At 34.3% G+C, this 27,562-nt stretch overlaps 1 protein-coding gene across 7 annotated transcripts in view; it reads right to left on the bottom strand.

Annotated features, from left to right (window-relative positions):
• The window catches only part of IFNE (interferon epsilon), a 72,943-nt gene that overhangs the window by 20,243 nt on the left and 25,138 nt on the right, over positions 1-27,562 (bottom strand). For 5 of the 7 annotated variants that reach the window (XR_003045274.1, XM_025044314.1, XM_015586597.2 and 2 more), the window contains exon 1: positions 1,831-5,294. Coding sequence is in view for 4 of the 7 variants with exons in the window: in XM_025044314.1 (XP_024900082.1) it covers positions 1,874-2,455 (582 nt within the window). In the remaining 3 variants the exon portion in view is untranslated. Of the gene's footprint in view, positions 1-1,830; positions 5,295-23,260; positions 23,476-27,562 lie in introns of those variants that run through there. The other 2 variants (XR_003045276.1, XR_003045275.1) reach the window with 2 other exon arrangements.

The raw sequence follows: 27,562 nt of genomic DNA, 5'->3' as shown, positions 1-27,562 counted from the left end.
GTAAATATTTGTTCTTTCCACTTCCCTACCTCCATGTGAACTTGAAGGTAAATATGTCAATCCCTGAGCTGAAATGTGTAGTCTGTTATAAAGACTTCCTCCTGGCTGCCCAGCTTCTGCTTTCTTGGCCCCCTTCACTACTGCAGCTGACCCTGACTCACTCCCAGGATCTTATTTGATTTCTTCTCTTTCCTTTCAAGCCAAATCTAGAAGTATCAGCCAAGAGTTAATATACTCACTCACACTAATTAAACTGAAATGAAATGTTTTGTTCTTCAGCAAGATTTTACATTCAGTGATAACTTTTATCAGTAGAGAATGCATCTGAAGCAGAACATGATAAAATAGTAGAACTAGCTACAGATTTTGGGGCCATGGCTCTGCTTCTTACACTGGGCAAAAGTCACTGTGACTGTGGGAGTCAGCAAGCCTCGGTGAATTTCAGTTTCTGGTCCCACGTTTGTTCCATAATGACTTCTGGGGGCTCCTGGCTGGAAGCTGGACTCCTTCACCTTGGAATGGGTGCTCTTCTGTCCAGCCCTCCTCCTTCCAGCCACCCTGACCAAGGGCCAGCTGGCTCAGTCCTGATTCTTCTAACCTTAGCACTTCATACTTAGCACTTTCTTTAACCAACAAGACTCCTTCATGCATATTTCCGATACCTGTGACTTATTAGATACATTTTATGATTTTAGTTGGTAAAATTCACACCAAAAATTAAAATATAATATGCTGTAAAACCTCTCCCACTATGTCTTCCCTTAGTCTTTCCTCCTCCCCCCATACAAGTAATCAATGTAATTTATTTCTTATACTATATTTATTCATATACAAGGTCTAATATAAAGTTTATTTTACATTGTAATCTCAAATACAGCATTTTATACATGCTGTTTTGCATCCTGCCTATTTTTCTTACTCTACTTTTTTTATAGGATGAGCATCCTTATGCTTTTCTCCAGCTGAAAAGTGTTCCTTTGAATATACCTTACTATTCTCTAATTAGAAGAATTTGGGTGTTTCCTGTCTTTTGATATTATAAATAATGCTGCAGTGAATACTGTTATATGTAACTCATTTCACACCTGTGCAACAGAATACATTTCTAGACATGGAATTGATGGATCACAGACTATATGAATCTGTAATTTTGATAGATATCACCAAATTGCCTCCACAGTGATTGTACTAATTTCCAGTGCTCTAGAAAATTATAAGAGCATCCCTCCCCAACATCTTTGCAAGAATGTTTGTTTTTTTGTTTTTAAATCAAACTTTGGGCTTTTACCTACCTGATAGGTTATAAATGGCATGTTATTAACTTTTAATTTGTACTTCATTATGAGTGAGGTTAAACTTCTTTTTATGTTTTTCCTCTGCAGATTGTTTGTTCATATATTTTGGCTATATTTCTATTGTGTCACTTGTAGAAATATTCAAGGACATTTCAGTAATATTTTCAAATCTTGCAATGCAAATTATTCCTAGTTTTTCTCATTGTTTCTACCAATTTCTGGCAAAGAAGAAAATCATTGGCATGGAAGTTCTATATTTAGTAAAGGGTGATTACAGTTGAGACACATTTCATTTTATTTATCTACTGAACTTTTATGAAAATATGCCCATTTGAAGAACCAATTATGAAATATTAATGAATCAATTTCAACTAAAAAATTTTAGATAGGAAATACAGTGACCAAAAAAACATTATTTCAATATGCATAATCTTAAGGTACAGATAAATATATATGTACACACACAAAACCAAAACAATACTACCATTTTACGACAGAAAGAAGTAACAGTGTCTGGAGAAGCCCCTCCACCTACCCTATGCTTTTAAAGTCTGTGGTTGCCTCTTGCTCCACATGGTTCAAGGGTCCATTTCTTGTTTGCTCAGCTTTCCTGTAAGTTGGAACACAAAGAAAAGACACCGGTTGATTTCTACTTGGACAATGGTCCAGGCACAGCGGCTGTATTCCTGGTTTTCCAGGTAATCACGGATCCTTTGGAAGTACATTTTAACCTGTAACCTAAGGTTCTCACTACCTAAGGTGCCACTTTTCTGTTCTGTTTGCTGTCTCATGAGCGTTTCTAGGTATTCCAGTTGTTGATGAAGTTCAATGAGGAACTTCTCCATGTGGCTTTCCTCCCAACCATCCAGAAAAATATTTGCCCCGAATAGGCTGAAGATCTGCTGAAGCGTCTCATGAAGAAAGGCCAGTGCACATCCTTTCTGGTACAGGTGAGGATTCAGAGACTTCTGGGGAAGCAGAAAGTTTTTCCTGTGTGGTAGACACTGATGAATTGACGAGGTTTGCAATTTATTCAAGAGTTTTAAATTTTCTCTGTTCACTCTTCTTTGTTGGAAAAGAACCAGTTTCAGTTCTAGGGAGAAGACAGTGGAAGAGGCCAGCAGCACCAACACAACTTCAAAGAAGTACTTGCTAATCATAGTAAAGGCCAAATATGCCACTTAACTCTGTGCAGACTTAGTAAAGCTCCAACTCTAGTGAATGTCTGCCTTTTATGCATCTCAAGTTGTCCTGGAAAGTGTTTTCTTTAGTTGGTTTGTTTTTTTAAAGCTGTCATTTCTCCAAGTTTACACCTTAGGCTTTTGGTTCCCTATTCAGAGTGTTCATAGGACATTTCCTCCACTTTCCCCATTGTGTTGGCTGTTTGAGGAAGTAACCAAAAGAACTAGTTTCGTTGTATGCTTTTCTTGATACAATTACAGACTAGTCATCTGATAAGATCTATTACTCTCATTATTTATTACATACGAAGTTTCACTCAACACAAAACGCTTTCTAAATAATTTAGTCAAGCGTATTAAAGTTTTTTTATTGAGAGTAAGATTATTTTTAAAGGGGAAGTCTTTCACAGAGTGATATTTATCAGAGGCTTAGTAGTACCTACATGGCACTCAGGAGCAAAATTAAACCCAGACTACTAAATTTAAAACCTCAAAGGGAACTGTAAACTTGCACAAATGCCTGAGCAAATCAATCTTAAAATATGTACCAGTGATCTTAAATTATTTTATATCTTAACCAAGCAGTTTAATATCTAAGATTCTAGTTTATGGAAGTATTGTGAAAAAGAAAAAACGGAGCAAAAGGTCATTAAAACTTACTGCAATTGCAGGATATTAGATACAACCTGTAAGTCCAACAATAGGGGAATGGTTAAATAAATGTTAGTAAATTTATATAATGAAATGCTATGAAACCATTACAAATGATGAAATAATGTGTGAGAAGAGACTGGGGGCAGTTGGTCAGTCTATACATTCTCGAGGGTACCGGTAACTATGGTCAATCAATGTGTCTATTTTTACATCAATAATGCCTCTTGAATTCCAAATACCCAGTTCCATATTCTAAGTCCTCCTGAATAAGACCCCAATCTATCTTTAAGGCACCTTTTTTGTTCTAATACATGACTATTTATTTATAACCTTCCAACATTAAAAACTCGAGTGTAGAATAAACACTCGACTTTTGTTTACTGTCTATGTAACTATAGTCGGAGCTTACAAAACATGTGTTCACTTGGAGTGAATCAATGTGCTCTACCACAAATACAAAACATAAACATGTATGGTCTCATTATCCACAAGTCAGCTCTATGTTGGTGTCACTTAGTCTGGTATTAATAAATTGAAATAAACTGAGTCAACATGCTCCATGGAGGAGTCTTTTCTTATAAAGTTCATTTGCATTCATCAAAAGGTTTCTAACACCTTGGATGTTGTAGAATTTGAACTTATAGATCCATGAGAGTCAAACTACAGAAATCTCTTATCTGAGCTAATAAGGTATACAGACTTTAAGCTGATGTCAAGGAGTGGGAGCTGGAAAGAAAACTTCATACCTAATTGACCTGAGTGATAACTCTGTTCAAAGGTAGACTATCTCATGTGCTCATGACTAAAAACGTATAAGTAATGCATGGTTTGTACTGGACATTATTCTGTAAAGCATTATCTCCTTTGAAAAGTTTTAAACTTTTCACATGATCAAAAACTACCTCATAATTCCATTAGAGTTACCGGTTATTTGACATCTGCACATAGCATTCCTCTACTGGGGATGTTTATGTCAGTCAGGATGACAAATGCCTAGATAGATACCTCGTTCATGTTTTCACACCACCTACGGAACCAGTACCTTTGCAAAGTAATTCAGTGACCAAAGGGTTCTATTCTTTCCCACTGGCTGCTAGAAAAACTAAATGTTTAATGAAATTGAGGAAAAGAAGGAAATCTTTTGTATTTTATCATGGAATTTGGGTACTGACGTCATAAAGACCCATTTACTGGTTGTGTGACTTTGCGCAAGTTACTTAATCTCTTTCTGCCTCAGTTTTTTCATCTCTAAACTCTTAATTTATAGAACGCTTTTGCGGATTAGCAGATAAAAAGATTATATGTAAAAATCTACTATGCTGCCGAAACCATGGTAAATAACTGATGCATATTAGTTTACACTTAATAAATGCCTAAATCAGTCATATTCTTCCTGGGGGTTCGCAGATAGAGTAAAATATTACAGATAGAAGATATGAATTACAAATTAGACACTTTAATCTCTTGTGGTTCTTTTTAGGATAAATTGAGTTGCTCTGGCCTCTGGCAGGGTATGATCTCTTTATAGCTGAATAGTTTTTATTGTGGCAGCAACTCCAATGTTTTTGAAATCTCTCTCTCTCTCTGAAAAGCCTATGGTAATTTTTAATATACAAAAGGAATAATACTTTTTTTCTATAACATTCTGCTTAATCTATTTAAACAACAGAATTTTAAACTGGTCTCAACATAAATCTATAAACTTTTCATGCAGAGCTTCAGAAAAACACTTATTTATAAGGATAAATAAAAATAATCTCTAATCTGCAGTCAAGACTTTGATGTCATTTTCATCCACTTGGCAATATTAATGTAAAATTGTGTTTTTAATTTCCAAATACTGTTACTGTTTTCTAATTTGAATCTGTTGTGGTCAAAGAATATAAATTTAATCAGACTTATTTCATGGCTTAGAATATAGTCTATCTTGGTTACTGTTGCATGTTAACTCAAAAGACTATTTTGCTTTTGTTGGTTGGACTGTTTTATAAATGTTAATTAGGTCAAGTTGGTTGACAATGTTGTTGAAATTTTCCATATTCTCTCTGGTTTTCTATCTGTTCCATCCACCACCAAGAAAGAAACACTGAAATCTTCAATTATAACTTTGTTTTTGTTCATCTCCCTTTTCAGTTCTATCAGTTTTTGCTACGTGTATTTTAAAACTCTGTTATTTCCTTGTTTTAGATTGATTTTTAAAAAGTTATTCCATATTACCTCCATTATTTATTTATTAGCTATACCACTTTATTTTTATAGTAGTTGCTCTAGGATTTAAAACATACATTTAGCATATTATAGTTTACTTTCAAATAATATTATATACCACATATAGTGTAATGATATTATAACAATATACTTTATTCCTCTCATCCTTTGTGCTATTGTCATATATTTTTATGTTTTAAACCCCACATACATTGATATATTTGTTAGTCAATTATATTTTAAGAGATTTTTTAAATGAGGAACTCTTTCTTCTGTATTTACTCACATATTTACCATTTAACCAACCATACTTATCATTATCATATATTTACCCACATAGTTACTATTTCTGGTGCTCATCACTCCTTTCTGTAGATCTAAATTTCTATCTGGTATCATTTTCCTTCTTGAATAACTTACTTTAATATTTATTGTATCTCAGGTCTGCTGGTAATCAATTCTTTTGGCTTCATTTATCTCAAAAGGTATTTTGCCTTCATTTTTGAAATACATTTTTGCTGAGTACAGAATTCTAAGTAGGTATATTTTTTCTTTCAGTTCTGTAAAGATGTTGCTCCACTGTCTTTTGGCTTGCATTATTTCTGAAGAGAAGACTGCTTTCATTCTTAATTCTTTCCCTCTGTGCATAATATATCTTCTTTTTCTCTACTTTTAAGATGTATTATTATTTTTCAGTGGTTTGATTATGATGTGTCTTGGTGTGATTTTCTTCTTGTATCTTCTGCTAGGAATTTCTTGAGCTTTTTGAATCTGTGGTTTTATGATTTTCATCAAATTTGGAAGTTTTAGACCTTATTTTTTTCAATGTTTTTCATCTTCTGAGACTCTAATACAGATGTCAGACCATTCGATATTATCACACAGGCCACTAATTCTGTCTTCAAGCTCACTGATATTTTCTTCTGCAATATCTTATCTAATGTTAATTCCATCCAATATATTTATCACTTTAGGTATTATATTCTTCATCTTCTAAAAGTTCAATTTGTTCCATTTTGATATCTTTCATTTCTTCGTGTTCATCTTTTCTTCTACCTTCTTAAATGTATGGGGTATATCTATAATGTGTTTTAACTTCCTTGTCTGCTAATTCTAACATTTGTATCATTTCTGGGTCTGGTTTCTTGGTTATTTTTGCTACTGTTTATGTTTCTATTTTATAGCTTCTTTGCATGCCTGAGTTTTTGATTCTGAACATTGTAAGTTTTACTTTACTGGGTACTAGATTTATTTAGTCCTTTGTATATGGTTGGGCTTTGTTTTAGGACATAGTTAAGTTACCTGGAATCTGTTTGGTTCTTCTGGTGCTTACTTTTAAGCTTTGTTAGACTGGATGGAGTAGACGTTATATAGTCTAGGGCAATGTCATCCCACTACCAAGGGGATATCCTCGTAGGACTCTCTTCAATGCTCTCTGTATTAGGAAGTTTTTGCACTTGGGCTGGTGGAAAATGATATACTTCTAGCTCTTTGTCAGTCTGGGGGGTAGCTGGCCTGCTCCTTTTTGTACATTCTTTCCCAGTTTGGGGTCATTTATAGGTCACAAATCAGCTACTGACTCCAGCAGTCTTTTCTACAGATATCTCTTTCTCCATCTCTCTTTCTCTCTTCCTCTTCTCTCTAATACTTTGCCCTGCAAAATCTAGCTACTTCTCTCAACTCCAATCTCTGACTTATTAACTCAGGGAGACCACCACTGGTTTGTTTGGGTTTCCGCCTCCTCCTTGCACTGCAGTCTAAACACTCTCTCCACACAGTAAGCTGGAGCAACAGCAGGGCTCACTATATTTATTTCTCTTTTCTCAAGGATCATTATCCTATTATACCTTTTTCCCAGGATCTGACAACTATTGTTTCATATGTTTATTTCATTTTTTGTTTGTTTAAAGTGGGAGGATGAATCTGGTCATCCATTATGGCTGAAAGTAGAAGTTCTCTCAACATTAATAATCTAAAGTAGGAATTTGCAAACTACAATCTATGGATCAAATCCAGTCCACTGTCTGTTTGTGCAAATAAAGCTTTATTGGAATACAACGGTGTCCACTTTCATGCTACAATAGGAAGGTTGAGTAGTTGTGACAAAAATGGGCTTTGCCAGTGACTTTTAAATTTATTGCATAAATGTATATTCTTTTTATTCATTTTCCCCACAAATTATTTATTTACCATTACTGTCAATCTAAAAATTATAATGTGTAATTGAAATCCTGATTACCTCTCTTTGTTAAAAATATACCAAAACAGTTCTTATTAAGGAAGGAATTTTAAATTCAACCAAAGGAGGGCAGCATAACATCAATTAGTCAGAGTCTGGTATCAACTTGTACCGTTGCCAAGAGAAATAATAAGATTCATGCCATCTAGTGGTCTAATAATGTGTGGTCAGCAACACATTATTGCTTTGACTAAATGAATTGTTCTCATAATGCCTAACTCATATTAAGATACTTGCTAGTGTCGTTAAATACTTCCCTTTTTGCCCAGACTACTTTAAGGGACATTTGTTGCTTTCTGACCATCCACTGTAATCAACCCTCTCTTTTCTGGAGACTATAGGTAAACATATCCTGACTTCTCTGCCTACTCTTGGATCTTGTGTTTCTGGCTAGACTCCATTGTGATAGTTAGCCCTAGTTTAAACTATTCAGTGCCTCACTTTGCCCTTGTCCTCAGTGATTATTCAGGCATGGTCATTTCTCTAGTGATCTTGACACACCTCTACCCTCATTTTCTCAGCATAAACTTGCAATATTTAACCATATTAATTTATTTATCATAAAATGCTAATGTTTAGAGTGATTTTTAAATGATATTTAATCTCTATTTCCCCTTCTCTTCCTGAAAATTTAGTGCTAAAGCCAATAGGTGGGCAGAAAAAAGTAAGCATTGTGTTAGAAGAAGCAGGGACCCATGGTGGTCCAGAGTGGGATGCCAGAGTTCAAGGAGCATGAGCAAATGTCCATATAGAGAGATAACCTGGCATGGGATGTTGGAGCCTGAGCAGAGTGAGCAGAGTATCCCAGAAGGGGCAGGGTGGTGGGCAGCTACTATGAAGAATCATAGCCTGAATGGGGTAAGGACAGCAAAGTTTCCTTTGGACAAAGTTTCAAAGTCCTGACCTATAAAATACTTGAAATTTTTATTATTTAATTATAAAAGCTATATATATTTAAGGTATACAATGCGATGTTTTGATATACATACACATCGTGAAATAATTACTATAGTCAAGCTAATTAAAGTATCTATTACCTCACATAGTTTCCTAAAACACTTATTAGTTTTAAGGAGTAAAAGAGTACCTTTACAGTGAAAAAGTCCAGTAGCCACAATCTTATTCAAGTGATCAAAGTAGACCTCACCAATAATAGAACAAACTGAAATCATGGACCACCAGATAAGATGCAACTCAAAAAATACAACATTCGTTCTGTGTCATCCCTGAAAAATACAAATAAATTGAATCTAATAATGAGGGATCATTAATTAAAACCAAATTAAGCAACAGTCTACAAAACAACTGCCCTGTAATATTTCAAAGTTGTGAAAGTCAAAGAAAGCTACAGGAACTCTTCTAGATTAAGAGACAATAGAGACTTCTGGTTTCTGGTTCTGCGTGTAAGGAGCTTGGAAATTGAAACCTTTACCCTTTGCCTTCTTAATCTGGCCTACAGTTTTCATGGCTCTAAGCAATTATCAAGTGACAGAGTTGTCTAAAATCAATACTGCTACCTTGTGTAACCACCAGAAAGCAGATATGAAGACTAATACCTGAACTGGCTCAGAGATTAATGAGTTTGCTGAGTAACGCAGTCTGACTACCTGGTCACATATTTCTTTTGGCACAGTCAACAACCAGGACTGGAAGGATGACTAGTGAGGAGGCTGTGGCTTAAAGGGGTTCCAGGAAATGCTCAGATTAGTGAGAGTATCATCAAAATACCAGTGAGGTGGGAGAATATCCAAATGACCTACAGACCGCCATGCCAAGAATGCAAATTCACCTAAATTCCAGGTAAAAATACTCTGGGCTAAGGTAAGATTTGTTTCAAATAAAAAAGCTGCTCTACTAAATAAACAAACTAAAAACTAAGAAAAGATATTGCTACTTAAAAAAAATCTTATTAAAAGTACAGTAGTAGATCTGTAAAGTTCTTTATAAAGACTGAAAATCTATTCCTGGAACACAATAATGGAGGACTACTGAACAGATTTACTTAAATTCAATTTCAATTTTTCTGGGCTTAATTACGCTTATTAACATTGGGTCAATTTATCTTCATGATCACCTTCCTGAGGGCAACTTAGTTTGACCCCATGTATCGGTGTCAAACTTCATTCTGAATAACCTAGGAAGTCAGGAAACCCAATCTGTGCTGCCGTGGGTCATGTGTGAGTGCAAGATGAAGGGAGGTCATTCTAAAGACGTAAAATGGGAGACTGGTCCCTCTTGGAATTCAACAGAAGATGGCTTGGACATGGTAACATACACCCAACAACAGGTAGCAACTGGGTCATGGGTGGAGCAAGCTGGAATGATGACAGTGTCTTTGATAAGCATCCTGTGTGGTGACAGTTCTTCTCTCTGGGGCAGGAATAAAGGTTTTTTTTTTTAAAAAAAAAAATCTTTAGACAGAGAAACAAATGTCCTCTTTGTCACTGTGACTGTGCAGCAGATACAGTCAGGTCATATAATGAAACCATTCATTAGCCTTGGGAATATAAACTGAGCCTCTTCCTACTCATCTCACCTATCCTGAAGGTCAGAACAAGATTAAGATCACCCTGAAATGAACTGACTCCCTGGCTCGTGGTGTACTGATACTTCCAAGATGGTTTAGTTAACGTCTGTATATAAGACCCTTAGATTTTTTTTTTTTTTTGCCATCAGCATGCATAATACTTATGTACAAAGCAGCAAATATTATTTTTAAAGACAACAACTTTACCTGAGGGAAGTGGGGGTAAATAAGGATAAAAGGGTCTAACATAAGGTGACGGAAGGAAATTTAACTTTGGGTGGTGAACACACTGCAATATACATACGTACTATTGAATTACACACTTGGAACCTATATAATTTTATTAACCAATGTGTCCCCAATAAAATTAACAAAGATAAAAACAAACAAAAGAAAACAACTTGTATTATAGAAATGAGGAAACAGATACTATCAAATGTTGCCAGGCAGCTGTTATTTGTGATTGAGTGTCAAATACAAAGTATTGCAGTACTACAAAACTTTGAGGTTATTTATTGGAATTTCAGAGACTAAGAAGACACATCATTTTATATTCATCATGTGGACTTTCAAAAAATTGTGTAATTTTAAATCATAGTTCATGCCACATCCTTTGTACTTTCACATTACCATCCCAGATAGTTTAAAGGACAGTATGAGCCTCAACGCCATAGTGCTTAATTTTAGATTTCAGCAAAATCAAACCTTTCCCATCTCTAATTTGTGTCTATTTAACCACAATTAGAAAATCACACACAGATGTGAAAAGAAAAAAATGCACTTATGGATAGCAGAGAAGGAGTACGATAGGAAGCTATGGGCATTAAAAGACTGGCAAGAGGTATAAGGCATTTTGGAATTTATCAAGATAGAAGTACAGGCACGACCACTTTTTAAAATAAGAAAGGCAGTGATAAATTTCTTGAAAGTCTAAAAATTTTACATTAGACTTTATATTAGACTGATTTGTTATTTTTTAAATTAAGAGGTAAATAACTATGGAACAAAGATTTGGCAAGTTGAAGCTAGATGATCTACTGCTAAAATAATAGCAAGCATTTTCTAGTGCATATATTAATAAACTTAATGGGTAGAGTTTTCTCAATTGTAAATGTTTTCCTCATAAACTGGTCTTAAACCATTAGTATGGGCGACGATACATCTTGACTTCTCAAAGTGGTATCTGATTTGCCCATGGTATGTAATTAAGGTTGTCATAACAATAATTTATGGTGTTTTAATAACACTGACTCCTAGATGTTCTTTTCCTTAAAGATTTTAGAAAACAGTAGATCAAGGGCATTGATCTATTGGCAGGGAAGCAAATTTAAGCTTAAATAAATAAAGAGTCCAGGTGTGCTTCTGGACTCCAAATAAAAATGAGGACACCAGATGTGGTCTGTGGAAAAGAAGGCCACTGCATGTAAGGCAATATGGATATCTTTGGCAGTCTTCAAAAGATGAAGTTTCAGCAAGTGTTACAACAATTACTTTTGAGACTTTTCTGGAAGGCTGTGCTATCTATCATTAATTACTCTTTATGTTCTACCCAAAGCAAACTTGATTTTTATGTACCTGTTATTCCTTTAAAATCTAGATAGTGAAGGTTTGAAATGACCATATACTTTATTTAAACAATGAAAATTCTGTCAGTCATTTTAACAAATATTTAGAGTGCCTAGCAATGATAGCAGTGAAATCTAGATATTTTTCATTTGAATCTTTAGAGATTGGTTTTGAATGTGACATTACACTGTTTTTCTAAATTATCACTCCTCTTGGCCTTCCTGGGAGATAGAATATGTTGTTAGTTTTTCAATTCTCTTGTAATTTTATTATCTCCTAAGAAGAACTGGAGAGTAAACCTGCATATCAAAACACATTAACAAAGAATTACAAATATTAGCTGAAGGCAATAGAAATGCCATGGAAGACTGCATACTGGTACACTGCTTGATTACTATTTTAAAGAAACCCAGTCCATTAATGTTTGAAAATTAAAGAAGGCCAAAGTAAAGGAATGCTTACCTCTGATTCTTCAACCATCAAAGGATGTTTTCAAGAGCATATGAAGAAAAGTATAAAATGAGTTTAAATTAGAAACCTGGGCTATTTATGCAATGGGCTTAATGTCATTTACTGAGATAGTTTGTATTATATAACTTTGGAATTAAATCAAAGTTGAAAGACCTTGGAAATTTCACAAGATATTAGACTTGATTCCTTTGATCTAGAAAGGCCTTATTTTTTCTCATGACTTTTCTAATTCATTTGCTCAGCATATCACTAAACATCAAATCCATTTGTGGGGGAAGTCTTAAAAGAAACTAGTCCAAATAGAACATGAAATGAAGAGACTTAGCCTCACGTGTTCTCCAGAGTTTAATTAATATTCTTGGAAGCAATATGATAAGGGATGGTATAAGAAAGAGTAAACACCAGCAATTGTGAATTCATGTGGGCTCTGTTATGAAAAGCTGAGGAAGAGGAGAGACAAGGAATCTCTAAGGTTTAAGACTTTATGGAACATCATTATACTTAAAACTTATGAGAAAGTCCTGTAAATGAATGGTCTTAAGGACAAAGAACATTATGAAAAAGAGAAAAAACAAAAGAAGGGAAAAAATAACTTGGTGTTATGTTTTTTAATCAATAAAATTATTTTAATGTTTGTGGAAGTTTGGTTAGGATATATAATAGGAAAATAATTATAAATTTGTAAGCATGTTGTGATGGCATTTGGTGAGTGAAGGCAGACAATGCCCACACCCCTTAGGAAGAGGGACCACTGTCCACAATTCCCACTACCTAGGCAACCATATTTTGTAGCAGGCTATAGGTGATTAAACCAGAGGTGGTACATGATTCAAGAACTGCCTCTGCTAGAATCCTCTGACGTGATCTGGCACAAAAGGAGATCTGGGCCTATCAGGTTCTCACTCTTGGGAATTAAAATTGGGATACATGGAGAGTCTGCTATAATTAATAGTTGGAGGTAAAACGGAAAGGTAGTGATGCAGAGACAGAGTCCATTAAAGCAGGTGGTGGTACCCATAAGAGCCCTTACTAAGCCAAGGCAATGAGTAAGAGAAAAATGATTAAGACTAGAGAAGTGAACTGAAGAAAATGAAGTGGACTCTCAGAGGGGAGTAGGGAAGCTATGAGCAACAGATATATAGGAAAGGACATATTTCATATAAGATGAGCGTACCCTTAGAGCTGTTTTGGTTCTTGATATCTTCTACTTTAATGAATTCTTTCGCTGCACCCCTTCCCTTTAAGTAACCTGAACAAGTCTCTGATCCTTAAAGTCAATAGTGCTTAACCACAACAGCTTATGTAATAAGCACCCTTGGGAAGCCTGAGCAGGGAAATGAGCCTTCACTTAGCAAAAGGGTCTATAGCAACTGCAGCATTTCATATGTGTGTGTTATTACAACTTAATAAAAGCTGACCCCTTGGAAATACTCTGTACATCAATAGAACAATTAATAATCATCGTGACACATTCGTCAAATGTATTATGTGTGCAAGATTTTGTGCTAAGTACTGTGAAGATATACAAAGAAGTAAGGCATGTATTCTCCCCTAACAAATCACTTATAGGAGGATCTGACTAAACTTAAAATACCTCTTTCTTGGAATGATTGTCCTTCACCATTTCCTGTCTAAATTAGGTTCCCTTGTTATGCTTCCACACACAAAAAAGTACTCTCCTATCATAATCAAACTTTACCTTCTTATACTGTCAAGACATAGAAGGGTTTTGATTATGTATCTGGTATATGATACGTACTTAATAAATATTAAATGATGACTAAAAACCTGGAAAAGAACCTAGGCCATTACATAGGAAGTTGGGTAAAGCATTCTATAATTTTCAAAAAACTGATAGAGCTTTATATTCAGTGAAGGTAATGATGCAAAGAGTCATATAATTCAAAATAATCATAAGCACTATATAATAATTTTGAATGCATTAAATTTAGGAAAATATCCAACTACATGCTCCACTCATTTTTAAAATTTTCTTTTTTGAATTAATTAAAAATTTTTCAATTACGGTTAGCATACAATATATTAGTTTCAGGTGTACAACATAGTGATTAGACATCTATATAACTTATGAAGTGATCACCCTGATTAACCTAGTATCCATTTGAGAGAATACAGTTATTACAATATTTTTTACTATATTCCTTATGCTATACTTTTCATCCCCATAACTATTTTGTAACTACCAATTTTTACTTCTTAACCCTTCCCCTATTTCACCGCCTACTAACTCCCCTTCTATCTGTCTACCATCAAACTATTCTCTATATCTATGAATTTGTTTCTGTTTTCTTTATTTTGTCTTTAGATTCCACATGTACATGAAAGTATATGGCATTTTCTCTTTTCTTTCTGATTTACTCCATTCAGCACAATACCCTATCGGTCCATCCATGTTGTTGCAGATGGCAAGATTTCATTCTTTTTTTGGCTGAGTAATATTCCATTGTATATTCCATTGTATATATGTACCGCCTCTTCTTTATCTAATCATACACTGATGGGCACCCAGTTTGCCTCTATATCTTGGATATTATAAATAATGCTGCAATGAACATATATGGATTCACATGCCCCTTCGAAGTAGTGTTTTGGGTTTCTTTGGATAAATACTCAGAAGTGAAATTATTAGGTCCTTCTTTGTCTCCTGTTATAGCCTTTATTTAAAGTCTATTTTGTCTGGTATAAGTATTGCTACCCCAGCTATTTGTCTTTGTTTTCATTTTCATAAAATATCTTTTTCCATTCCTTTACTTCATCCGTGTGTATCTTTTGATCTGAAGTGAGTCTCTCATGGGCAGCATATGTACGGGTCTTGTTGTTTTCTTATTCCTTCAGCCATCCTATCATTTGATTGGACCATTTAATCCATTTACATTTAAAGTAATTGTTAATGAAACTAAGAGCTGGTTCTTAAAAAAGATAAACAAAACTGATAAACCTTTAACCAGACTCATTAAGAAAAAAAGAGAGGACTCAAATAAATGAAATCAGAAATGAAAGGGAAGTAACAACTGATACCACAGAAATACAAAGGATTATAAGAAAACACTATGAACAATTATATGCCAACAAACTGGGCAATCTGGAAGAAATGGATACATTCCTAGAAACATATGATCTCCCAAAAACAGAAACAAAAAATCTGAACCAACTGATTACTACTAATGAAACTGAATAGATAATCAAAACACTCCCAACAAACAAAAGTCCTGGACTGGATATCTTCACGGTGAATTTTACAAAACTGTCAAAGAAGAATTAATGCCTATTCTTCTCAAACTATTCCAAAAATTCAAGAGAAGGGAAGCCTCCCAAACTCATTTTCCAAGGCCACCATTATCCTTATTCCAAAACCAGACAAATACATTACAATAAAAGAAAATTACAGCCCAATATCCCTAATTAACATAGATGCAAAAATCTTCAACAAAATATTAGCAAGCCAAATTCAGCAATACCTTAAAAAAATCATACACCATGATCAACTGGAATTAATTCCTCGGATGCAAAGGTGGTTCACTATCCACAAATCAATCAATGTGATATACCACATTAATAAAATGAAAAAATCACATGATTATCAATAGATGCAGAAAAAGCACTTGACAAATCCAGCATCCATTTATGATAAAAACTCTCAGCAAAGTGGGAATAGAGGGAACATATCTCAAAATAATAAAGGCCATATATGACAAATCCACAGCTAACATACTCAATGAGAAAAAGGTAAAAGCATTTTCCTTAAGATCAGGAAAAGACAGTATGTCCACTTTCACCACTTTTATTCAACATAGTATTGGAAGTCCTAACCACAGCAATCAGACAAGAAAAAAAAAAGGCATCCAAATTGGAAAAGAATAAGTAAAACTCATTATTTGCAGATGACATGATACTATATGTAGAGAACTCTAAAGATTCCACCAAAGAACTGTCAGAACTATCAGTAAAGCAGCAAGATACAAAATTAATATTCAGATATCAGTTGCATTTTTACACACCAAAAATGAACTATCAGAAAGAGAAATTAAGAAAAATATCTCCTTTATAATTACATCAAAAACAATACCTAGAAATAAATTTAACCAAGGAGGTAAAACATCTGTACTTGGAAAATTATAAATCATTGAAAAAATAAATTCAAGAAGATACAAATAAACAGAAGCATATATTGTGCTCATGAATAGGAAGAATCAACATCATTACAATGTCCATACTACCTAAAGCAATCTATAGATTCAATGCAATCGCTATCAGAATACCAATGACATTTTCCAGAGAACTAGAACAGATAATCTAAAAATTTATATGGAACCATAAAAGATCCTGAATAGCCACAGCAATCCTGAGAAAGAAGAACAAAGTTGGAGATATCACTATCTCATATCAAACTACACAACAAGGCTATAGTAATCAAAACAGCATGGTACTGGCATAAAAACAGACATATAGATCCATGGAACTGAAGAGAGAGACCAGAAATAAATCCACAACTATATGCTCATTTAATATATGACAAAGGAGGCAAGAATATACAATGGGGTAAAGATAGTCTCTTCAATAAATGGTGTTGGGAAAACTGGACATACACGTGCAAAAAAAAATGAAACTGGACTACCTTCTTACACTATTTACAAGAATAAACTCAAAATCGACTAAAGACTTAAATGTTAGATCTGAGACCATAAAATTGCTAGAAGAAAACAGGCAGTAAACTCTCTTATATTGCTCTGAGTAATATTTTTTTCTGATATATCTTCCTGGGCAAAGGGAAACAAAAGGAAAAAAAAAAACAAGCAAATGGGATTACATCAAACTAAAAAGTTTTTGTATAGCAAAGGAAACCATCAACAAAACAAAAAGACGACCAACTGTTTGAGAGAAGATATTTGCCGATGATATATCAGATAAGGGGTTTATCTCCAAAATTTATAAAGAACTCATACAACTGAACACCAAAAAAATCCCAGATGATCCAATTAAAAATGGGCAGTGGACCTGGATATGCATTTCTCCAAAGAGGACATACAGATGGACAACAGACATATGAAAAGATGCTCGACATCACTAATCATCAGAAAAATGCAAATTAAAACCACAATCAGACCTCACCTCACACCTATGAAAAGATGCTCGACATCACTAATCATCAGAAAAACCACAATCTGACCTCACCTCACACCTGTCAGAATGACTATCATCAATAATCAAAAAATAAGTGTTGGTGAGGATGTGGAGAAAAGCGAACCTTTGTGCACTGTTGGTGGGAATGCAGATTGGTATAGCCACTATGGGAAAGTTTGGAGGTTCCTCAAAAAATTAAAAATAGAACATATAACATAGCAATTGCACTTCTGGGTATTTATCCAAAGAAAACCAAAACACTAACTCAAAAAGATATATATATCCCTATGTTCATTGCAGCACTATTTACAATAGCCAAGATGTGGAAGCAACCTAACTGTCCATCAGTAGACGATTGGATAAAGACGATATGGTACATGCACACAATGGAATATTACTCAGCCATCAAAAAATGAAATATATCATTTGCAACAACCTGGATGGACCCAGAGGTTATTATGCTAAGTGAAATAAGTCAAACAGAGAAAGACAAAAACCATATGATTTCACTTACATGTGGAATCTAAGGAACAAAATAAATAAACAAACAAAATGAAATCAGACTCAGATACAGAAAACTAGTGACTGCCAGATGGGATGAGGGTTGGGGGACTGGGTGAAAATGGTAAAGGGATTAAGCACAAATTGGTAGTTACAAAACAGTCACAGGGATGTGAAGTACAGCATAGGGAATATGGTCAATAATATTGTAATAATTAGGTATAGTGCTAGATGGGTACTAGACTAATTCAGGGGATCATTTTGTAAATTATATAAATGTCTAACCACTATGTTGTACACTTGATCTTTCTCAAGATAACCTTCTCTTTCCTGCTCTCCTTTCCTCACTCCCCCCTCCCACCTCCTCCCACCTCCGCAGCCACAATTCAGCAACAGACCCAACTTAATTTTTTACGACTTGTCTCCAAATTCTAGTACATGGGTCCCTCATACAGTTGTAGGAATCAAGAAAAGTGTGCAAGTATAAAGGCAGGTGAGAACCTGGCAGAGATGATTTTTGGCCATACAAATTCCATTATTGCTTGTCTGTAAATTCTTTCAATGGCCAGATAATTAATTTGGAACCTGCAAGTCAAATCACTCATTTTTCTGCAAAGTTAAGTAATTAGATAAAACATATTTCCAAAGTATGCAAACTATGAAGGTGGCCAATTACATCATCTTCCTGTATTGCTCTCCTAGTTTTGTTTCCTCATGCCTGCTTGATGATTCTCCTCAGTACAGATCTTTTTGGGCTTCTTGATTTTGAATTCCAAATTTGGCAAATTACCTCTGCTGACATTTTTCTAATTTGCTTTACTCCTGGTATTTCATAGACATTGTAAGACAAATGCTCCCACTGCCATTTCGATATAAGTTGAGACTTTGAACGTTTTTAAGACTTTAAGAAAGAATATCTGCTTTTGTTGCATATGTGCAGATTATGTGTGGATTCTGTCAAAGGAAAATCCCATAATTGGGCACTGAGGACACACTTATCTCCAAAAAAGAACATACACCTATCCTCACATACTTACTCAGATTGGCTAATAAACCCATAAATGGATGTTCTTATCATTTACCAACTTGGCTTTGCTTTCAAAGACATAAAATACAAAGATACTGGGAAATATTAGTAATTCTTAACAGCAATTAAATATATGACCATATATGCAATGCATGGATAAAGTCCATTAATCCTCACTTAAAACTAAAACTTTCTTCATCCAAGTAGAATGTGCTGTACAAACTTCTCAATTTGAACCACGCATTGATGAAACTTTAGGAAACATTTAACATATTCCACAAAACTTTCCCTTCCTACTCTGCAGCAGGTTCTTGCTCCTTGAAACTCCTATTTCTCAGTCTATTAAGGCAGCAATTTCATAATTTTTGTCATATTCACTTACCATAAATTTATTAACATTTCATTTAAATTAATTGACTGTTAAAACACTAAAACAAATTTATTTTTAAAAAGAAACTCTAATGTGCATTTTCTAAGACACACTAAATTCATAAAATATTTATATGGGAATCAAAACATCATCTACATTTCAGTGAAAAAGTAGTTCTTTGGTTTAAATGTGGTTTTGAGGCACATGTTGATGGAATATCATTATCATCCATTGTAGTAGATGTTCCAGGCTTCTTGACTTTCTGCTTCTGTATTCCTAGATGAGCACAGTTGAAAGAAGATGGGCCAACCATACATTCTGTCAGTCTAACTGCTACAAATATAATGGCAAATAATTAGAACCTTACGAGTTAAAACTTTATAGTCAGGTGTAGAATAAAATATTTTAATTTTATTAAATTATTTCAAAGGCAAACTTGTAGGGGTGAAGGAATAGAGGGAGGATTGGAACGGGTGTATAAACAATATCTTAGGACTTTATATAGCTTATCATTTTCAAAGCAGTTTCATATATCTTATCTAATTTGAATCTCATAATAAGCCAATGAGCTAGAAAGAAGTATATGAGTCAAAGACTCATTATCATTATTTGAAGGCCTCTAAGCTATTTATAACTTTTTAAACAGCAAAAGAGAAGCTGGACCTTTTCTCAAGATAAAACTAACTAAAATATCCTATTTCTTCTCTTTTGACTGGAATTAGTTAGCAATAAGTGGTTCAAGCTGGATGAGAACAAAGTTCTGCCTTTACCCAGAAATCATTATTTTTTCTCATTTAAATTTAAATTTGTATTTAAATTATACAATTACACCACAAAGCAATAAAGCGTTGAAAAAATTTAAATATAATTACTACTAAAAGTCTCCAACTATTTTCTTTCTGTAGATTACCTTCTAGTTTGCCTACATGCTTAATTCCCACAGTTGTATTTTGCTTCCTCTATTTTCTTTCTATTATATCATATAGTCTCTCCTATTATTATTCCCAACTTACAAATAAGGAAACATTAAATGATCTGCCCAAAGTCATGTACAGAGTTAGAAGGTGAAAAGACTGGGACTAGAGCTTAGATATTTTTTCATTTCATTCTGAAGCTCTTTCTAATACACTATACTGTCTCACAAAGGAAAAGATGTCCCAATTTAAAAAAAATCCGCAAATCTCTAACCTTAATAGATTAATTAAAATGTGATCTTTTAGATTACAATTTACAATTTACCACCGTAGGAGTCCTAAAAGTGTTAAAAATTCCCCTTCTGCATAATTAGACCTAGTCTCTAGCCTCAAAGAGCTCATATATCATTTACAATTTGACAGAAGTCCTAGAGAAGGATGTATATTTAGAAGTAAAGGATTTGGGTCAATATCAAGTCAATCAGAAAAGAAAAGAAAATATCTTGGGAACTGTAATATGAACTAGTGGAGAAAAGATGATTGAAGTGAAAAACAACTCTGCAGAAGCACATGGGCAGCCTATGGTGCTCCTGTGTGTAGTTATATGGGCTGTTTATATAAGAAACCTCAGAGTATAAAGCACAATTACAAAAGGCTGCTCCAGTTTTCCATAAGCACAGATGTAGTGGGAAAGCAGGCTGCTTTCAAGAGCATGCCTAAGTTCCATACTGGAAATTGTAAAAGATTTTTAAAAACTTGCCCTCTGACTTGACTAAAACAAGTATTTTCAGAGTGTAAAATATTGTGAAACTGCATCAAAATAGGTATTTATTAAAAGTGAATATTCTTGAGTCTCAGTCAAGTCTTATTAAATCAAAACATCTCAGAGGTGGTTTGGAATCTGCATTTTTTAAACAAGCTCTCCAGGTGATTGATAATGCAACACTTACATTTGAAAACCACTGGCAGAACAGTTATTGGATACTTTAGAATATTTTCTTAGTCTCTCATTTTGATGTTAGTATGTCCTAAGTTTTGCTTCCCACCCCCTAACCAGCCCCACTCCCTATAATTATTTGGAATAAAAAAAGAAGATTCAGATATTTAGCAGATTACAGTAAAACACATTAAGACATGGAGGACTAATCTAAGCGAGCTCAGTATTCATTCTCATTAGGGGTCCAGTTCATCAACTGTACTGAAGTCAAGAGGCAGTGAATATATTCCATCAATTGATGTAGATGAGCGTACAAAAAGGCAAAAGAAGCCCAAACAGGCTCTTGAAATAAGTTTTTAGAACAAAGTCATAGGTTAAAAGAAGTATTAGATAACAGTTCTTATAACAAGCTTTATGTCCTGGCCTATTGATTCTGCACCAGTTATTTTTACTAGAAGACAGAGAACCAATAAGGTGATGTGGATCTCAATTTTCAGCTATAGTTACTGTGTGGATCCTTAAAAGTCTTCATGAGCAATATTAGCTTATGTAATGACCATCCAGGGCTGGTGTTCTGTGTATTTGTTTCTGGTTGATAACTTCAATAATTGAAAGAAACAAAAAAGTGATGAATACACAAACCATTCTGATGGAGACAATAAATCTGTTGATACTTCAGATTAGAAAAGTAGCATAATATTGCTTCAGGTACTTATCATATTGAGTTTTACATGCTGTCTCTAAACAACCTCAGTTATAAACAGAATGTTTATAAAAGTTGTGGACTAAAATTGACATACTTTTGTGCTACATATGTTTATTAAATTAACAGCTCAGATTAATATAGTCAAAGGGGCATGACATAAGGTACCATAACACTTCCTGAATGTTATAGTTATAATACCATCAGTAATAATAAATAATGAATCAAGAGCAGTGACTGTTATTTTGTTTCTTGAAAAAGCATCAAAATTAAAATAAAATTTAGTTTATTAAAGCAAAACTTTTTCTTAAAGCTTCAATGCTTAAAAACATGAACATCAAATAGTTTATTAACTATTTTTACGCTGTAAAGTGAATCTGTGAAAGCTGCTTTTAAAAGAGATCTACAGACAATGAGTAACTACAGAAAAAAAAAAGGAAAGTGGAGTGAGAACTAGGAGATGAAAAGAATATGAGATATTGAATAATTAACTCCTTGGCCTCTCAAGATCTCTGTCTCAACAAAGAATTCCACATGTGCTATATAGTTCTGGCATAGTAGTTCCACATACTTCATGTCAGATTACTTGTTTACGACTGAAGAAAAATTAACTTTTAATTAAATTTAATTAAAATTTGTTAGGTGTCTACTACTACACACATGTCAAGGATTTTATAGACACTAAGTTTTTATACTTAAAGAAACATCTGGCTAAAACATCTTATTTCTTTGTCTCAAGAATCCTGAGGAGTTAGTATTATCCTCATTTTACAATTGAGAAACCTTTGGCTCAAAAGTTAAATGATTTGTCTAAGAACACCCAGATAGGCAACACCAGTGGTGAGATTCAAACACAGGCTTTATGGTGAAGCCCATGATTTTTCCAATAGGTGTGTGTGTGTGTGTGTGTGTGTGTGTGTGTGTGTGTGTGTGTGTGTGTACACACACATATGAACTCTTCTTTAAAGAGTTCGGTTTGAAGGCCCAGAACTAAACATCAGTTTCTTTCTCTGTTTCTTGTGAGTCAGGATTTCACCAAAGCCATTTATAATGGGAAAAATGTAATTATTGACATCTCTCTTCCACACAACAATCAGGGTGGATTTTCAAAAACACATATTGAGGGTCTACTATGTGTGAGGCCCTGGGGATACTGAACAAGACAAACAAGGTCCCTAACCCTCAAGAAGCTGACATTCTAATGAGAGAGATAAATATACTAAATAAGCATACAAGCGTGTTTCAGGTAGTGACTAACATTTTGAAAAAATAAAGCAGGGTACAGATGTGAAGGGTGACTGGGGGATGTGACAGTTATTTTAGATAGTGTGGTCAAGGAAGGCTTCTCTGAGGAGGTGATGTCTTTACTGAGACCAAATGAGGAGAAAGACACAGGCAGGAGGCAGGAACATTGTGGATGTGTTCAAGGAATAGCTGGAAAGGCCAGTGTGGCCAAAATGAAGTGACTCAGAGCATGGTGGGAAAGAGGTCAGTGAGGTGAGGACAAAATGTCATGGAAACTCACATCCAAGGAAGGGCACACATCCATAGCGATACATGGAGGGGCGGCATGCAGGTGGCCATGGCTGCTGTCAGACAAGAGAGATGGCAATATGTTGGCATAGCAGGTTCTCAGTTCAACAGCTATGCCAGCATCTTGCCTCCTCTCCAGTTCCAAGTTATGGGGGGGCAATACCATGTTTCTTCGGTGTTTTACTTTTCCAAAATCTCCCCTTCCACCTGAGGGAGGGAAAACACACTCATTAATTAAAAATGCAAGCTTATTTCTGAACCTTTTAACAGTATTCTTAGAGCATCCAATTTGGAAGATGTAGTTAAGCACAGGAAGGTTGTGGCTAGTTCCTTTTTTCATGGTCTTTGATCTAAAATGAACCCTGAGAATGTTTACTGACTGCTTGTGAAATGACAGGAAAAAAATTTTAACAAAAATTTTAAATCAGTAAATCCAAAGATGATGAGAGTTAATTAGAGGTTATTACCACCATATTTACCACCACAAATCCCAATGACTCTAAGTAGTTTTATTTTACTCTAATAATTCTATTGGTCAATTTCTGCCACTCAGATATACTTAAACAATAACAAACTGTCGCTCTGTAGTGTGTAGTTCCTTGCTTTACATGCTCTTAAAAATAGTGCTCCTTTGAGCCAATAATTCCCAGTGAGGAATTTACTCCCTGAGCATCTTTATAAAAGCACCACTAACTTATAAATCCAAGGATGTTCACTGGAACACTGTTTTTAATAGCCAAAGAACTCAAAATAACCTGAATGTATATCAATATGATTGATATTGGCTAAATTATGACCAGAAATTATGATAGTCTTACAATAAAGTATTTTGTCATCCTTACAAAAGACCAAGGCATAAGAATAATGGCACTATATATAAAAACTTTTGTGTAAGTGAAAAAGTGTGCATATACACAGATATCATGGGGCATATGTATATATTTTTTTCTTGAAGAACACATGAGTGATTTATTATTTTAAATAATGGTTTATTATTTTTAAAATAATTAGATAACGTTATAAATTATTTTTGTTTTCTTCTATGTTTTTAATAAAAATACTAATAAATACCATTTATGAAAAATGAACCTAAGATATACCTATAAAGATAAAACATTTAGTTACATACTACTACCAAGGTACAGATAACAAAGAAACATATGCTCTTAAATATGACTAAATTATCAAATGCATTAGCCAGAAACAAAAGTTCATGTTTCCTAACTAGGTATATATACACATAGTCATTCAATTATACATGTACAGTATGTGGTATGTTTCTTGTGGGAGAGCAGGAGGTTATGAGGGTTCTATTGCACAAGATCCTGTAAAATCTTGTCCTGGGGGCAAGGTGACTGGTGGAACAGGTATTGTACTGACTTCCTAGAATACAGTTCAATTTGCTAACATGATCTGTTAATATCAAGGTATTTAGGAATTTTTGGTTCATCAAGTACAGAACACTGGATCAAAATTAATGGCAAATACAAGACAGGTTAAGTAACAAAATACATCATTGAGAAAAGATTTCACTGAATCAAACTCTTCTCCAAATATCATTTAAAAATATTCCTAATATTTGTAATTGAGGCAGCTATAAGTTGTATCATTTTAGAAGGTACACACTACATATTTCAAAACAATAATTTCTTGTGATTTTTTTTTCAGGTTCATTTTGCACACACAAAAGAAAACTGAATGCTAACAATGGCCTGATTTACCACCCAGATGTAGCAGATAAGAAGTCATATGAGCTGTTTTATAAGAGAATCACTTAAATGGGAGAGATAATACGATCAACTCATGCACTGCTTTCCTCTTCCTGTATACTTGCATATATATATGTATATATAAAAAGGAAGAAACTTACTTTGTAAGTTATCAAATTATTTCTCAACATAATTTAAAAGTGCAGAAGAAGACCATGCCCTTCCCCTATTAGAGAAGCTATAGTTGTTGAAACTTGGGTCCTTTCTTTATGTATTCTCTGATGTATTTAGCTTCTTTCAGGTCACTGGTAAAATGTACCTCCTCACTACATACAACTTGAACAAATTTCTTGCAAAAGTACAGCCTAACCATGAATTATGTTACAACTAGAAAACATAAAAAATATTGTGAAAACCTGGTTATAACCTTTAGCAGTAAATATTAAACTTTGAAAAATATTGTCAATAAAATGCCCTGAAGAAAATGCAGGGCCTATTTATAATTTTTTTCTAAAAGAATTAAAAAATTTTTTGTTATGTCTCAAATCTTTAGCAGTGTAATTAACAAAAGAAAGTTCAAAGTCTAGAATTTTTCAAATTATTTTAACTTTAAATTCATGTTAACTGAATAATATGATTTCATTTTGTGAATAATTGATTTAAAATTATTCTGGCAGCAAATCCAGCATGTCCCAAGACATGTGGGGGAGAGGAGGTAGTTAGCTATACCAACCCTAATTAGTACACAGACATAAAGAATGAGAACAACTTAATCACAGCAACTAAAAAAATGGTGTAACTAATACTCAATGTGTTTTTCCAGAGCTGGCATACAATCTACTTAATGCTTCATTAAAAAAAAAAAACAAAAAAAGTTTTCTAAAAAAGGCTGGGAGTAGTGGGGCTGATTATGTATAAAGAGCTAGAATGTCCTATTTTTCAAGTACAGTATTATGGAAAAATTTGTGGTCCAATCAAGAACATAACTGTGGGGAAAAAATAACATTCACTGAATGTGTTGGTATTGCTTTTGGGAACAGACAATTTGACAGGATGTGCTTAAAGCTACTCCCTAACTGATAGAAGCCAGATGTGTGTCTGCCCTACATTTAGGGGTCTGCAAGAGAGAAAGGAGAAAATTATATATATAATTATATAAATACATATAACTATATATAAAGTGAATATAATAAAACTATATATAAACATATATATCTATAATAAAAATTATATATATTTTAGTTTAGGAATATTAATAAAGCACAACTGAACATCTATATTAGGCATCAGAAACAATAACCAAGCTGCAACCACTAAAGCAACGAGGAACTGGAGAAAGGGTTAAGATTTTATTTCTTGCCCTTCCCACTAGTCCGTCTTTCTTGTTGGAAGACCTCATATTCCTCTCTTCCTGTCCAAAACTCCCTAACCACACATACACATAACACGGTGGTACCAGGCTTATTCACCCTCAAAGAGCCCCATTTCCCCAAATCACACTCCTCTACCCATTCTAAACTGCCTTTTCCTCTTTGCATATGTTCTCTATACTATACAGAGATCCTTAACCCCTGGGCTGCAGACTGGTTGGTACCTGTCTGTGGCCTTTTAGGAACTGGGCCACATAGCAGGTGAGCGAGTGAAGTTCCATCTGTATCTGCAGCCTCTCCCCAGCGCTATCATCATCGCCTTAGCTCCATCTCAGATCATCAGGCATTAGATTCTCATAGAAGCACCAGTCTCGGATGCCAAAAAGGTTGGAGACCGCTTAGAGATGAGAAAGAAGAAATCTATCCCCTTGTTATAGGAATTTAAGACAAACTGCAAATGGTTAACAGACTTAACCCTTCGAGGGGACCTAAATTTTTTAGGAGATGAGTATTATATAAAATTAGTTTTTAGTTAGTAGAAGATGAAGATATTTTAAACTAGTTATCTCCATCCTACAACTTTTTGCCTAACATAGGCCAAGATCAAGCTATTTGCTATTTTCTCAAATTTATATAAACTCAGTGAGAACAGAAGGTGGAGGTGGAGGGGAGGAAGGGAGAAGCAACTTTCTTTTTTGAGTAAATAGTATGTACTTTTATATTCCCTACCCCCATTTAACCCTCAAAACAGTTATAGGTATTATTATCCCCTATTTACAAATGATTAAGCTGAGACTGAGAAAGTTTAATAATCTAAAGTAAATAGCACAGGGTCAGCAATCTATAATAATTCTATTAGTTTAACATTTGTTGGGCATCTATTACATGCCAAGCATTGTGCTGAAGACAGGGCCTCTGCCCATACTGGATTTCTAAGTTGGGCATTGGGGTAGGGGCAAACCTTTAACACATTATATATTTCCACTTAATTTGGTTAGTCCTATGGATCAAGTTAGGCATAAACTATAATAAGAGAAAACATAGTATTGTGATGGATTACAATTATAGCCTTAATTCTCCCTGTATCCACATCCTGGTCATGTAACTGCATATCCATTCTGACTCTAGAGTTAGCTACATAGTTTGCTTTAGTCAGTTTGTGATCTTAGCAAGATATGATGAATGCAGCGCTTAAAAAGCACTTCTGAGACTGGG

Source organism: Pteropus alecto, unplaced genomic scaffold, assembly GCF_000325575.1.
Source record: "Pteropus alecto unplaced genomic scaffold, ASM32557v1 scaffold222, whole genome shotgun sequence".
In the NCBI taxonomy this organism is placed as follows: domain Eukaryota; kingdom Metazoa; phylum Chordata; class Mammalia; order Chiroptera; family Pteropodidae; genus Pteropus; species Pteropus alecto.
Note: the sequence above shows the minus strand (reverse complement) of the source record. Positions and strands in the feature narration are given on the sequence as shown.